General features: G+C 40.1%; 1 protein-coding gene across 5 annotated transcripts in view; it reads right to left on the bottom strand.

The window, feature by feature from the left end:
* Positions 1 to 4,997, bottom strand: part of PDK1 (pyruvate dehydrogenase kinase 1) — a 1,069,548-nt gene extending 1,064,551 nt beyond the window's left edge. Inside the window, exon 1 of one of the 5 annotated variants that reach the window (XM_044075547.1) lies at positions 4,303 to 4,997. In XM_044075547.1, coding sequence (XP_043931482.1) covers positions 4,303 to 4,420 — 118 coding nt within the window. In that variant the 5' untranslated portion in view covers positions 4,421 to 4,997. The remainder of the gene's footprint in view (positions 1 to 4,302) is intronic. The other 4 variants (XM_044075543.1, XM_044075544.1, XM_044075546.1 and 1 more) reach the window with 4 other exon arrangements.
* Positions 4,998 to 14,125: the final 9,128 nt, after the last annotated feature.

The raw sequence follows: 14,125 nt of genomic DNA, 5'->3' as shown, positions 1-14,125 counted from the left end.
ACAAAAAGACTCTTTGTACCAAAGGCAGGCGTCCAGTCTGGTGGACCCCAGCCATAAACAAGCTCTACAACAAAAGGAGAAAGCTACTACAAGATAGAGCAAAATCCTCAAAAGGGAAGACACCCTTGATCATCGTAAGTAAAAAACTAAGATCTCTCATAAAATCCTCCAAAGCAAATTTTGAAAGAAAAATTGCCATGGACTCAAAAGGCAATCACAAGGCCTTTTTTAGCTATGTTAGAAACCTGGGAGGAAACTCCCAGATATGTTCAGAACTGGTTCAAAATGATGTAAAGTTCACTGAACCTACAGACATTGCCAACATACTGGCTGACAGGTTCAGTGCAAATTTCTCCCCCCCCCAAAAGGAGAAATATCTATACCAGAGGATTGTATCCTCCCAAACATCTCAAATGCTCAAGTAAGAACAGCTCTCTCCAAGGCGAAAAACACAGCATCCATGGGACCAGATGGTGTCCCCGGTTGTGTGCTCCACGAGCTCATTGAGGAATTAAACCCGCAGTTAGGGCAGCTGTTTAATTTTAGCCTCACCTCAGGATAAGTACCCAAAGAATGGCGTACGGCTACTGTGGTCCCATTACACAAAGACAGTGCCTCCACCGACCCTGGAAACTACCGTCCCATCAGCTTGACAAGCTTGGTCTGCAAAGCTATGGAGAGGATCATTATGGAACTCATAAATAAAGACATAGGGGACCTGCAGACATTGGAACAAACCCAATTTGGCTTTGTCAAGGGCAGATCGTGCCTTTTAAACTTCGTTGACTTTTTCGAAACAGTCACCAAGGCCATTGATGAGGGCAAGGCAGTCCACACAGCCTACCCTGACCTGGCAAAGGCCTTCGACACGATACCCCACTCAGGCATCATAGAAAAACTCACCAGTTTAAATGTGAACCCATACGTCACAAGATGAGTTGCAAACTGGCTAAGTGACAGAACCCACAGGGTTAGAGTTGCTGGCGCCATGTCAGATTCCAAGCCTGTCACAAGCGGTGTCCCACAGGGCTCGGTCCTGGGTCCACTCTTGTTCGGCATCTACTTTTCGGAAGTACAGGCAAGCACAGGAGGATTATGGCTGACAAAGTTTGCAGATGACTGCAAACTGGGCGCCATAGTTGAAAACACATCAGGCACAGATATCCTTCAGAAGGCTCTCATAGAAACGGATAACTGGTGCCAAAGCCATGGCCTAAAGTTAAACGCTAAAAAATGCATAGTCATACCCTTTGGGAAAAACAAGGTTACCCCTAGCTACCATATAGGTGGCAATCCACTAAGCACAGAAGAGGTTATCAGGGATCTGGGAACCCAGGTTGATAGCAACCTCTCCTTTGACACCCACGTTGCCAAAGTTGTTAGGAAGACCTTCTACATTGCCCACCTGATCATGTAGGGTTTCACATCTAGGTCAAGGGAGGTCATCATTCCCCTGTACTCATCACTCATCAGACCGATGATTGAGTACAACGCCCCATTTGGAATGCATCTGACCCGACACCTACAGCAATTGGAAAGGCCCCAAAAGTTCCTCACCAAAAGGATAAAGGGTCTCAAAAATATGTCCTATGCTGCCTGACTGAAGGAGCTCCAGCTCTACTCAGTCGCCACCGCCTGCTCAGAGGTGACCTGTGCCTGACATACAAGGCCATGTCCAACCCGGAATTAATGAACATGCTTCACCTCAAAAATCTAAATCCATCAGATCCACAAGAGCACGAGACTTAAACCTTGACACGGTCATAAATAGGACGTGCTGGAGGGACAGATTCATCACCCAGAGACTCCCTATGCTGTGGAACAAAATCCCGGTACATGTGAGGCAGAGCACCTCGCTGGCTTTGTTCAAGAGAAATCTTGACCAATGGATGGGAGGTCGCAGGTATACCCCAGGGATTACATCAGTGTCACTGCTTGACAGAGGCACAGCAAAATAATGGGCATAATATCCTTCAATAGAAAGGGGTGGCGTAAGCCACAAAAACTCTGGGCTAGGCTTATAAATGCCCTAGGGCAGATAGCCTAGTATAAACCTATGAACCTATGAATACACACACACACACATTAATACACAAACACACACATCAATACACACACGCACATTAATACTCGCGCGCACACACACACACGCACATTAATACACACACACGCACATTAATACACACACTAATACACACACCCGCACATTAATATACACACACGCACATTAATATACACACACACACGCACATTAATATACACACACACGCACATTAATACACACACACACGCACATTAATACACACACACGCACATTAATACACACACACGCACATTAATACACACACACGCACACTGATACACACACACACTGATACACACGCACACTGATACACACGCACACTGATACACGCACACACTGATACACGCACACACTGATACACGCACACACTGATACACACTAACACACACACTAACACACACACACTCTAACACTCTAATACACACACACACATTTATACACACACACACACGCACATTAATACACACACACACACACACATTAATACACGCACATTAATACACACACACACACACACATTAATACACACACTAATACACACGCACACTTAATACACACACACACACACACACACTGAAACACACCACGCCCATTAATACACATGCACACTAATACACACGCACATTGATACACACGCACATTAATACACACACACACACACACACACACACACACACACACACATTAATACACACACACGCACATTAATATACACACACACACACACATTAATACACACACGCACATTAATACACACACGCACATTAATACACACACACACACACTAATACACACACACGCACACTAATACACACACACTGATAAACACCACGCACATTAATACACACGCACACTAATACACACGCACATTGATACACACTAACACACACTCTCTAACACACACACACACACACTCTAACACGCACACAAATACACACACACACACTCTAATACACACTAGTACACAAACACACACACACAAAGTACACGCACACGTAGAAGTACATACACACACACACACGTACAAGTACACACACAAGTACATAGCCTCATAATTTCATAGTTTAGTACTAGGCTAACTGCCCTTGTGGGCCATTTTAAGCCTAGCCAATTACCCCATGTGAGAATTAAACCCTGGAAAAACTAGCCTCATAGTTTAGTACTAGACTAACTGCCAGTTACAGCATTGTAAAAAAATACAGTATATTTAAAGACAAAAAGAATACAGTGCTCTGAAACGCATGTTTGTGCATTTGTATACAGACACACACAAGCACACACACACACACACACACACAAGTACACACACACACGTACACACACACGTACACAAAGTACACACACACACAAAGTACACACACACGTACACAAAGTACACACACACACACAAAGTACACACACACAGACACACACGTACACACACACATACACAAAGTACACATACACAAGCACACACACACAAGTACACACACGTACACACACACATACACAAAGTACACATACACAAGTACACACAAGTACACACACACACACAAGTACACACACACACACAAGTACACACACACGTACACAAAGTACACACACACAAGTACACACACACATACAAGTACACACACACAAGGACACATACACACACACACAAGGACACATACACAAGGACACATGCACACACACACACAAGGACACATGCACACACACAAGGACACATGCACACACACACACACACACACACACACACACACACACACACACACACACACACACACACATGCACACACAAGGACACACACACACACATGCACACACAAGGACACACACAAACATGCACACACAAGGACACACACACACAAGGACACATATACACACACACACAAGGACACATACACACACACACAAGGACACATACACACACACACACTAGTGTCTGTATACAAATGCACAAACATGCGTTTCAGAGCACTGTATTCTTTTTGTCTTTAAATATACTGTATTTTTTTTACAATGCTGTAACTGGATTATAGTGGCCAATACCTTGAGTCAAGCAATGTATACATATTTACCACTATATTTATACACTTATGTTTACATGTAAGTAATCACTTCCGATCTTGATTCGTATAACTGCGGTGCTTTAGACACGGCAGTACTCCAAATTCATAATTACAAAACAAGAATCCTTACTATACCCCCATTACGCATATTCAAAACAATGTACTTACCAAAGTCCAAGAACTGTTTCATTGACAGAGGAGAAGGCGAAAACTTGGAGTAGAAATCTACTTGTCTGGGAATGTTTTCCAGAGACACATTTTTCCACAAAACTGTTAAAAGCCGCATTTCTCGAAATGTTGTCTACTCCTTCACTATGCAGACGACGTAGCTTACTGCCTGCACTTGGACTGCTTGTTTTTAAGGCCTTATGAATGACACATCATACTGACTAAATGAAACATACCGCTGAAGCAAAGAAACAGGTGTGCGTATTACTCAAAAGCTTTAAACCACCTGACATGTGATGCTTTTTAATATAGAAATTATTTCTAATGATAAATATTTGCCTTACTAAAAACCTCAAAGCTGGATCACTGAAGTTACTCAATTAATGTTCAACATCTGGATCCTACATCATGTGTCAACATCTACAAATTACCGAAACAAATTGCTATCATCCTCTCCTACCACCTGACAGCAAACGCAGTTATACTGCAATGGTAGAAGAGGTGGGTTAGCTCATCACAAGAAAAGACCTAGAGACGCGACCGCTGCACGTGATATCGGCGCTCTTACGTCCCCAATTGTCCCTTGTTTCCTTTTCAAATTTTGACAGGTTTTTGGTTCGAGTGTTTTTCTGGATGTTGTGTGATCTGTGTTTGGTTGGCATCATCAGGTGTATTAAACTGTTGCTCGGTTTACTTTAGACCATAAATTCTGACGTCTTTGCTTGAGAATTTGGGACAAACCAAAACATTATGGAATGACAAAGGCCCATAATGAGAGGCAAGTTTAAAGTTAATGGAACGGTTTTTCATCATGTATTTTTGTGAATAATAATGACCACGAAACTATTCTGTCTGCAATTAACGATTAACCGCAATCTTCAGTGATTTACCAGACAGAAAAATATACAAGGGATAGCATAGTGCAAAAAATGACAGAAAACGGGACATTCTACAAACACTGAGGCAGTTCCACTGTATATTTCTACCCATGTTGACCCGTTCTTACTCCAACAGGTTAGTCATGACCTGGGAAGTTGCATGTGCAGGCTGGAGGACCTTAGGTTGATAGATGTGAAACAAATGCGGAATATCCCCATGTTCTGCCAGAAAATATATTCTCTAAATTAAATTTCACAGCAAACGATGCTAATAAATCCATCCTGCCGCACACAACCTCCATTTTTGCGCATGGGGTAAGTGAAGATAATCTAGAGCTGATCCAACCGCCTTTAATACGTGATAAAACTATGGAAACCGCTATATCTGCGATTCTCAGCTGTCCGTTTTATCTACTTTGGGGGTCGCTAAGGAACCAGAGCCTGTCTCAGCAAGCAACGGGCCCAAGCCAAAGAAGTAAAAAGATGCCAGCCCATCACAGGATAAAAGTCGTATGGGAAGTTTAGGAGTCTCGCCAGCATACCTCTCAACTGTCCAGATTTTAGGCGCATTACTGGGGTGATCTGAGGACTAAAGTAACTAAATAATGACATGCATTTGAGTTTCAGACTTCAAATCCTTCAGAAAGTTTACGTTAAAACAAACCCTGTTACTCTAGCAACTCTCTAAATTTATAAGAACAGTATTTAAAATATGCCCCAATTTTTGAGTCTTTGTCCCCCTTCCCATTTTGCCGGGCTTTGTCCAGAGTTCTTGCACTAAGAGTTTGATAGGCATGCTTGCCAGCTTACCTATGGTTTTGTTTTTGGGATGCGGGGAAGACCCTAGAGTAGCCAGTAACAAACGAAAACCCTGGCGGGCATGTAGATTCCAGGCACACCCACAGGGAGCGAGAAATAAAACAGAGGACCACCAAGATCTATAAGGTGTCAACGCTAGCTGCTGCATCGTTGTATAACCCAAAGCTTTAATTTTAATATTGAAGTAAAAACAGTTCACAGTGCCAGTGACTGTCGTTTTGATATTAATAAGACAAGTTGTTCCATTTGGGGCAGCTGAAAAGTGGTGACCCTACTTGCGGAGGTTATGCCAAAGAAACAAAGTCGGAGCCCTTATATGTAGACACTCAAAGTCACTATGCGTTATCTTAGTTTGCATAGGCAACGGAGATGTCTGTTGCTTATTTTAAAACTGTCTCGCTATGTTAAACTCATTTAACATAGCGAGACACTAAAAAAAAGCAACGGAGATCTTGCTTTCTCCGTTGCTTTTGCCCACAGCTCTGATGTACTGCGCAGGCGCGCAGTACATCAGAACTGCCGCGGATGCCAGACATCGGTGGAAGGGCAGTAAACAGGCATTATACTATGCCATTATTTATGAAAAGTAATAGTTTCTTTTCTTAAATAATGTCATGGTATAATAGCAATAACCCACGCCTGGGTGTGGGTAATGCTAAATTTACCCACGGTTGGCTTTGTTTGGTCCCTCGGGCTTCGCCCTCGGGACCAAACCACGCCAACCCTGGGTAAATTTAGCATTACCCACACCCAGGCGTGGGTTATTGCTATAGTAACCACGTTACTACCCACCTCTGAAAGTGGTGTCACATTGGGTACATTATCAGGACGCTCCCTACACTATGGTAGTGTCAAATGGTTCAGAGGACTGCTGTTGTAAAGCGTAGTGTGTGGCTGCACCCTTACTCCTATTCCTAGCCAAACTTAATTTGGGGGAGTACACGCATGCATATATTACATTGTGTCAGTATTGCTTCAGGGAGGCAGACCAGTACTGTATAGGTCCAGAGCTTTGACTAAAGTGGAAACAAGATAAGATGCAAACAGAAAATGAAATGTTGGCTCTGTGTGTGTGTGTGTATGTGGATTTAAATTTTACAGTAGAATCAGTTCATAAATCCCTACAAAGTATTTTAACTGTAAGGCGCTAACTAGACTTCAGAAAATGCTACTGAATTTTTATATATCAAAATAAGTTGGGTACAGTATAAACAAGGCAAACAGATACCATTCCAAAAACCTTAAGCAGAGCATCCATTGAAGAGTAAAACAAATGAGTATGATTTAGGAATGCCAATGTTAGCAGATAAGATGAATGAATTAAAGAGGTGTGTATGGGAAGAGACAAATGTGACAGAATTAAAAGAAGACATCATGAATGAATGGCCATGCAAAATGTCAGAACTACTTTAAAAGTCTTAAAGCTTACTTTCCATAAAATTATGAGTTGTCATGGGCTCGAGGACTGTTGTTAAAGTCTAACATCATCATAATTCCAAATCAGATTTGACAGGGAATTCTAAATAAAATTCATGAATATGACCAGGTTATCACAAAGGGTAAAGAAGGGGAATGAGATTTAAGATCAAACATATTAAGTGATAACCTGGCAAAATTTCAGGCCGCAGTAAACCCTGAGAGCACTGTTACCTGTGCAGAGCTGTTTACGGAAAGCCAATACAAGCATGTTAATAACTGCATAGAGGCAGCAGTACTCCCCCAGGAAGAAGTACAGAATCAACTCAAAAAACAAGCCACCCTGGTGGAATTACAAAATCAATAGGCTGTATAACAGAAGAAAGAAAATCACGGCAAAATTTGGGGGGTGCAGTACTCAGCGGGATAAAAGCAATCTCATCAAACCAAACAAACAACTCAAAGGACAAATAAAGTCTACCAAAGCCAAATTTGAGGCAAATTTGTCTGCCCAGGCCTAGGACAACCACAAGGCATTCTTTAGCTGTGTCTGCAACCTCAAAGGCAATGCACAATTGTGTGCAGAGTTCATTGTAAATGGACTATTGAGCCAGAAGATCTAGCAAACCCACTGGCCGATAAGTTCGGTTCCAACTTTACCCCTCTCTCCCCCTCAGCTTTCCCTCAGGAAATGCCATCAAATATAACTCCCCTGCTATCACTTGGGAACAGGCCCTTAATACCCTCTCTCAGGCCAAGAGCACTGCATCAGTGGGCCCAGATAGTATCCCAGGATGCCTTCTAAATAACATGAAACATGACCTATCAGGCCGTCTGGAATAGCTATTTAACATTAGCCTCCAAACAGGCTTTGTGCCTCATGAATGGAGAACAGCAACAGTCATCCCTCTGTACAAAGGTGGGCCATCTACAGACCATGGAAACTACAGACTCATAAGTCTCACTAGTCTTATATGTAAACCCATGGAAATGATTAATAATGATATAGTAAACCTCCAGACATTGGACCCAACCCAGTTTAGTTTTTTCAAGGGCAGGTCATGCCTACTCAGTCTGGTGAACTTCTTTGAGAAGGTCGCCAAAGCAATGGATGAGGGCAAAATGGTTCACACTGCCTACCTTGACTTGGCCAAGGCATTTGATACAGAACCCCACTCAGGGATTGACAAACTCAAGAGGTTAGGTACAAAGCTGTATGTCACCCAGTGGATAGCCAGCTGGCTCACAGACAGGACCCAGGAAGTTAGAATTGGGGAGTCCACCTCTACAAAGAGGCCAGTCACAAGTGGAGTCCCTCAGGGATCGGTCCTTGGACCGCTCTTTTTGGCATTTACTTCTCTGAAGTCAAGGCCAATGTCAGTGGTCTCTGGCTGACTAAAGTTGCAGATGATTGCAAATTAGGAGCTGTCATTGAATCCCACACTGACACAAATGTTCTCCAGGAAGGGCTGACACAGACAAACAATTGGTGTTATAGCCATGGACTAAAACTAAATACCAAGAAATGTATAACAGTATCCTTTCGGAATTCATCCATCCCTGGTAACTATCATATTGATAACACACCCCTTAGAGTTGACCCAGTAATCAGGGACTTAGGGACACACATAGACAGTAATCTAGCCTTTCACCATCACATCTCTACAGTAGTGAGGAAATCATTCTATGTTGTGCAACTTATAAACAAGGGTATGGCATCTAGGTCCAAGGAAGTCACTGTTCCACTGTATTCGGCATTCATCAGACCTATCATTGAGTAAAATGCCCCCTTTGGTATGTACCTAACCAGCCATATCCAACAATTGGAATGTCCACAGAGGTTCCTCACTAAAAAATACAAGACTTAAGTAAAATGTCCTATGCAGACTGCCTCGAGGCTGTATCCCTGTATTCTGTCTCCTACAGGCTGTTGAAGGGAGATCTATGCCTGGCATATAGGGCATTGCCAGACCCCGCTCTGATGGACCTCCTGCATATCCACAAAAACAAACACCACCAGAATTACCTGCTATAAAGACTTAAACCTTGCCTGTGATATAAATAGGACCTGCTGGAGAGACAGATATGTATCCCAGAGACTACCTGTCTCTGGAACAACCTCACCATCCATGTGAAACAAGAGTTCCTCCCTAACCCAATTCAAGTGTAACTTGGACAGTTGGCTGGGGAACAGGAAATTCATCCCTGGTTTGGCACCTATGTCTCTAATTGACACAGGCAACCTGAAAATGGTTAATTTCCCAGGCCCCTGCTTGTAAATATTTCATCTCCTATGCCCCTGCTTACACTTATCAAGAACTTGTCAGAGATTTGTGATGCATGGCTAGGCTTAAAAAGGCCTTAGTGGTCACTAGCCTAGTAAACACCTATGAACCTATAATCACTAGTAAAATGCTGTGAGATCTGTGCCACAATCAGAAGGCAACCCCCACCCCTCCTAAGAAAGAAATGATTCCACATAATATTCTAGGCTTACCATGGCCTGACATGCAAACAGATGTTTTTTTCCAGTTCAGGAATCAGCAGTGTATTGTGTGTGTGTGGATTACTATTCAAGCTGCACAGAAGGTTTTCATCTAATAGCCATATCAAACCCTACTGGTGTATTATGTGCATTTTTTTTCATCCTGCAATTTCAGATGATGATCTGCAGTTTACTATTACAGAGTTTCACAACTTTTCTGAAGACCATGAGTCTGAACATGTTATAGCAAGTCAGCATTATCCACAAAGTAATGCGCAGACTGAGAGAACAATTCAGTGTATTAAAAATAGAATGAACATATTAGAAATTTCTTAATCTACTCATTACCTGTTGTTGCTTGAATACCAACTATGTATGGCTTGCTTCACTACAACACTATAAGGATGTGTTAGAGAAATTAAAAAAGGAACTATAACTCAAAACATTAAGACAAACATGATAAAATATTTTGTATGTTGAAAGATCTATTACCACCTATAGCACAATGTTCTGTAACAATATTTATTTATTTTTTATTTTATTTTACATTTGTTGACCGGGCTAGTCTAGCTGGACATATGTCCATTTTCAGTAGAGGCCCAGGGAGAAAAGCTCCTCAACAGCTGTATACAACTACTATACATGAGTAAATATAAACATAAGGGGATATTAATCAAAAATTGGTTATACATAGTAACAAAAAAACTCTTCAAGTTAGGCTTATTTACATTACATGACAAAAAAGGAACAGCAATAAGGAAAGGAGTTGTAACTTGGTATATACAATAATAGGTACAAGGCAAAAATAGACACTTTTGACAACAGAGTTTAAAGCAGAAACTTAGTAAACTAGAAAGGTGAGTTGTGACAAAAAGAGTTTCAGCCAGGATTGGTGCATGGACATGGCCATTGTGAATTAAGGAAGGTTTTTAGTTGCTTTTTGAACAGTGAAGTAGATGAAAAGGATATAAGATTACTTGGAAGCTTATTCCAAAAGATTCCAGTGGTGTTAGTAAATAGAGAATCACCTGATTTGTTATTGGATTTTAGGGTTGCAGCTATTAACTTATTAGCTGAGCGTAGGGTACTTAGATTTTTATATGGGTTGATCAAGTTAGAGATAATGGGAGTATTTGTAGGATGATGCAATATTTTGTGCAAAAGCAAGCTTGTTTGGTAAATACAATAAATAAAACACTACAGCAGTTTTCTTGCAAAGAAGCAGAACAGCAATATAGCCAACCAGATACTTACATTGATAGAGGCAGATCCACTGGGCCAGGGGGACACAGCAGCCAGGAGAAGAGTGAGCCTAATAAGGATGGTGCTGCGCTGGAAAATCCACCTTTATGCTATTAGGATCAGGATGTGAGGTAAGAAGGAGGGGAATAGGACAGGTGAAAAAACTGGGATACTAGGGTGGGGCTAACCCCGAGTAGACATGCTAGCAAAGGAGGAGGTTCCTAATACAGGCAAGAGTTGCTAGTAGAGAGTAGAAGGAGAGCAGGATAAATTTATAGTAACAAAGAAGAACAGCAGAGGAGAAAGGAGAAAAATGGTTAACAAACAACAGAAAACTGTTAATAAAACAGACAGTAAAGTTCACTTAATGCCTGAAATCAGGTGTAATGTGAAGGACAACCGAGGTACAGTTAATTTTAATTTTAACTCGTGGAGTAACAAACGCTTTAATTTTAACGAATGTACATTCAACCAGGCCTATGAACCATTTGATGAAACTTTTAAATTGTTTAAAGACAAACTGTACATTTTAAAATCTAACCAACTAGAAATTGATTACTTGAAGGAATGCATTACAACTGAAAGAATACCTAAAGGACTGAGAATAACTAAATATCCAAATAATGTGAAGTTTAATTCAATGTTGTATAAGCAATTGACTGACTTATTTAATAACACGGGTATTGAAATGTTGAAATATATGGTTAGAGACTATGAGACACAGAATGAAAGGCTTATAGCTGAAACCAATGAATTACACACTAAATTGTTTGAAGTTAACAAAGAAAACTTTGACATTAGAAAATATGACAATTTATTTAAAGAAATTGATAATTTTTGTGACAAGGTTATTAATAGAAAGATAAAGAAACTGGATAGGGACCTGCATGACTATAACAATGGCAGGGCATATCCAATTTTTAATAATTTTAACAAATTTAATGCATCCAGGGTCCAGGTTACAGAAAACACGATTAATGAACACCAGAGAAATGGGTTTGATAACCACAAAACACATGAATCCCCTTTAGAGCAGGAAGGGGTAAGGAGGAGCAAGAGGATAGCCAAGAAAGTAAGAAAACATTCTTATCAGAACCCCCTGCCACCCAGGGAAAGAGGGGGGAGATTCCAGGGGAGGATACATGTATATTGATAAATGAGTTAAGTATTTTTTCTAATTCTGTTAGCAGTACTAGTGACTCCCTTGAATCTAATGTACCTTGTATATGTCGGAAAGACAATTTTACTATATACAACTTTACTGACGATATTATAGATGAAGTTTATTTTAAGTTATTTACAAAGGGCTTTCATTTTGTGCCCACCAAATTTGGTTCTACGGTTAATACATTAATTGACATTAAACTATTTATAAGGCAGTTGAACTTGAATGTTTATTTCAAAGGAAAAAATAACATGAAGGAGAATTTACACAAAAAAGTATATTTAACCCCCCCACCAACCCTGTGTTGAAAGTTTTTGAAGAGATGGTTGAAAGAGATGTGAGGCAAATTTATTTCCATCATGATTATAACAATAAAAACTGGACAGAAGAGGAAGAAACATTAGTAAGAAAATTGAGAGAAGAAAAAATTAGAGTGATGAAACCAGACAAGGGGGGAGGGGTGGTTTTGATGTACCAGGAAATGTATGAAAATTACATACACAATATTGTACAGGATACTGATCATTATATGATAGTATCCCGTAATGAAATAAACATCGCGTATTCCAAGATTAATTATTACTTAATGGATCATCTACTTCAAGGTAGTATAGATGAAAAATTGTACAATTTCTTGTATGTAGAAAATCTTCGGCTTCCTGTTATATTTGGGATACCCAAAGTGCATAAAGGGTTAGAACCACTTAAATTTAGACCCATTGTAACTGGAGGGGGGAGTATTACAGAACCCCTGGCTATATTTGTGGATACACAATTGAAACACTTCATTAACTCGGTTTCACACATCAGTAGAGATTCTTGGGAATTCTTGAGAAATATCCCAACAAGGAAAATTGACACTGAGTTATACTTCGTCACCGTAGATGTGGTGGAATTATTTCCGAGTATCCCTCACAGGATAGGACTGGAATGGTTTTGTGACATTTTAAGTGTGGACTCTGGATTAAATGGTAACCTTGTTAATTTAATTATAGAATTCACTGAGACAGTACTGATGAACAATTTTGTGTACTTTAATGGTGACCATTTTCAACAAAAGAAAGGTGTTGCGATGGGGGCAGCGTGTGCCCCCATTTAAGCAAATTGTGTGTTATATTTTTGGGAGAAAAAATACATTTTTAACACAACATGGAAGCAACACATTTTATTTTACACCCGTTTTCTGGATGATATTTGCATTTTTTGGAAAGGGTCTAAGTTAGCATTTCTTCAATTTTATGAATACATAAATTCTTGTACTGAATTTTTGAGATTTACATATACCTTTGATGAAACAAGTATTAATTATTTAGATGTCACTTTATATAAGGACTCACATAATTTTATACATTCAAAATTATATAGAAAATCCACTTTTTCTAACACATATTTACATTTTCAAAGTGGACACCCTTTTTTCAGAAAAAGGGTATAGTAAAAGGACAGTTGATAAGGGCATCGAGGATGACGAGTGAAGATGGGATGTTTTTGGAGGAGGTCAAATTTATAAAGAAACTTTTTTTGGAAAGGGGCTACCCGGATTTATTAATACAGACTTTAATTGAAGAAGTAATAAGTGCTAGAAATAATAAATACTTTCCACTATTAGGGAAGAAAGATGACATGACGGTTACAAAGAAGGAAAGAGAAAAGGAAAATTATAGTCAAGCTATGATACATACTTTTTCAGACACTTCCAATATTGTGGAAGGAATTGTTAGTAAATATTGGCCAATATTGAAAATGAACAATGACATTGGTAATTACATCCCTAATCATCCCACTTTTATTAGAAAAAGAGGAAAGAATTTAAAAGAT

The sequence above is a fragment of the Protopterus annectens genome, chromosome 6.part1, assembly GCF_019279795.1.
Source record: "Protopterus annectens isolate FY-2018-M chromosome 6.part1, PAN1.0, whole genome shotgun sequence".
Taxonomy (NCBI): domain Eukaryota; kingdom Metazoa; phylum Chordata; order Ceratodontiformes; family Protopteridae; genus Protopterus; species Protopterus annectens.
Note: the sequence above shows the minus strand (reverse complement) of the source record. Positions and strands in the feature narration are given on the sequence as shown.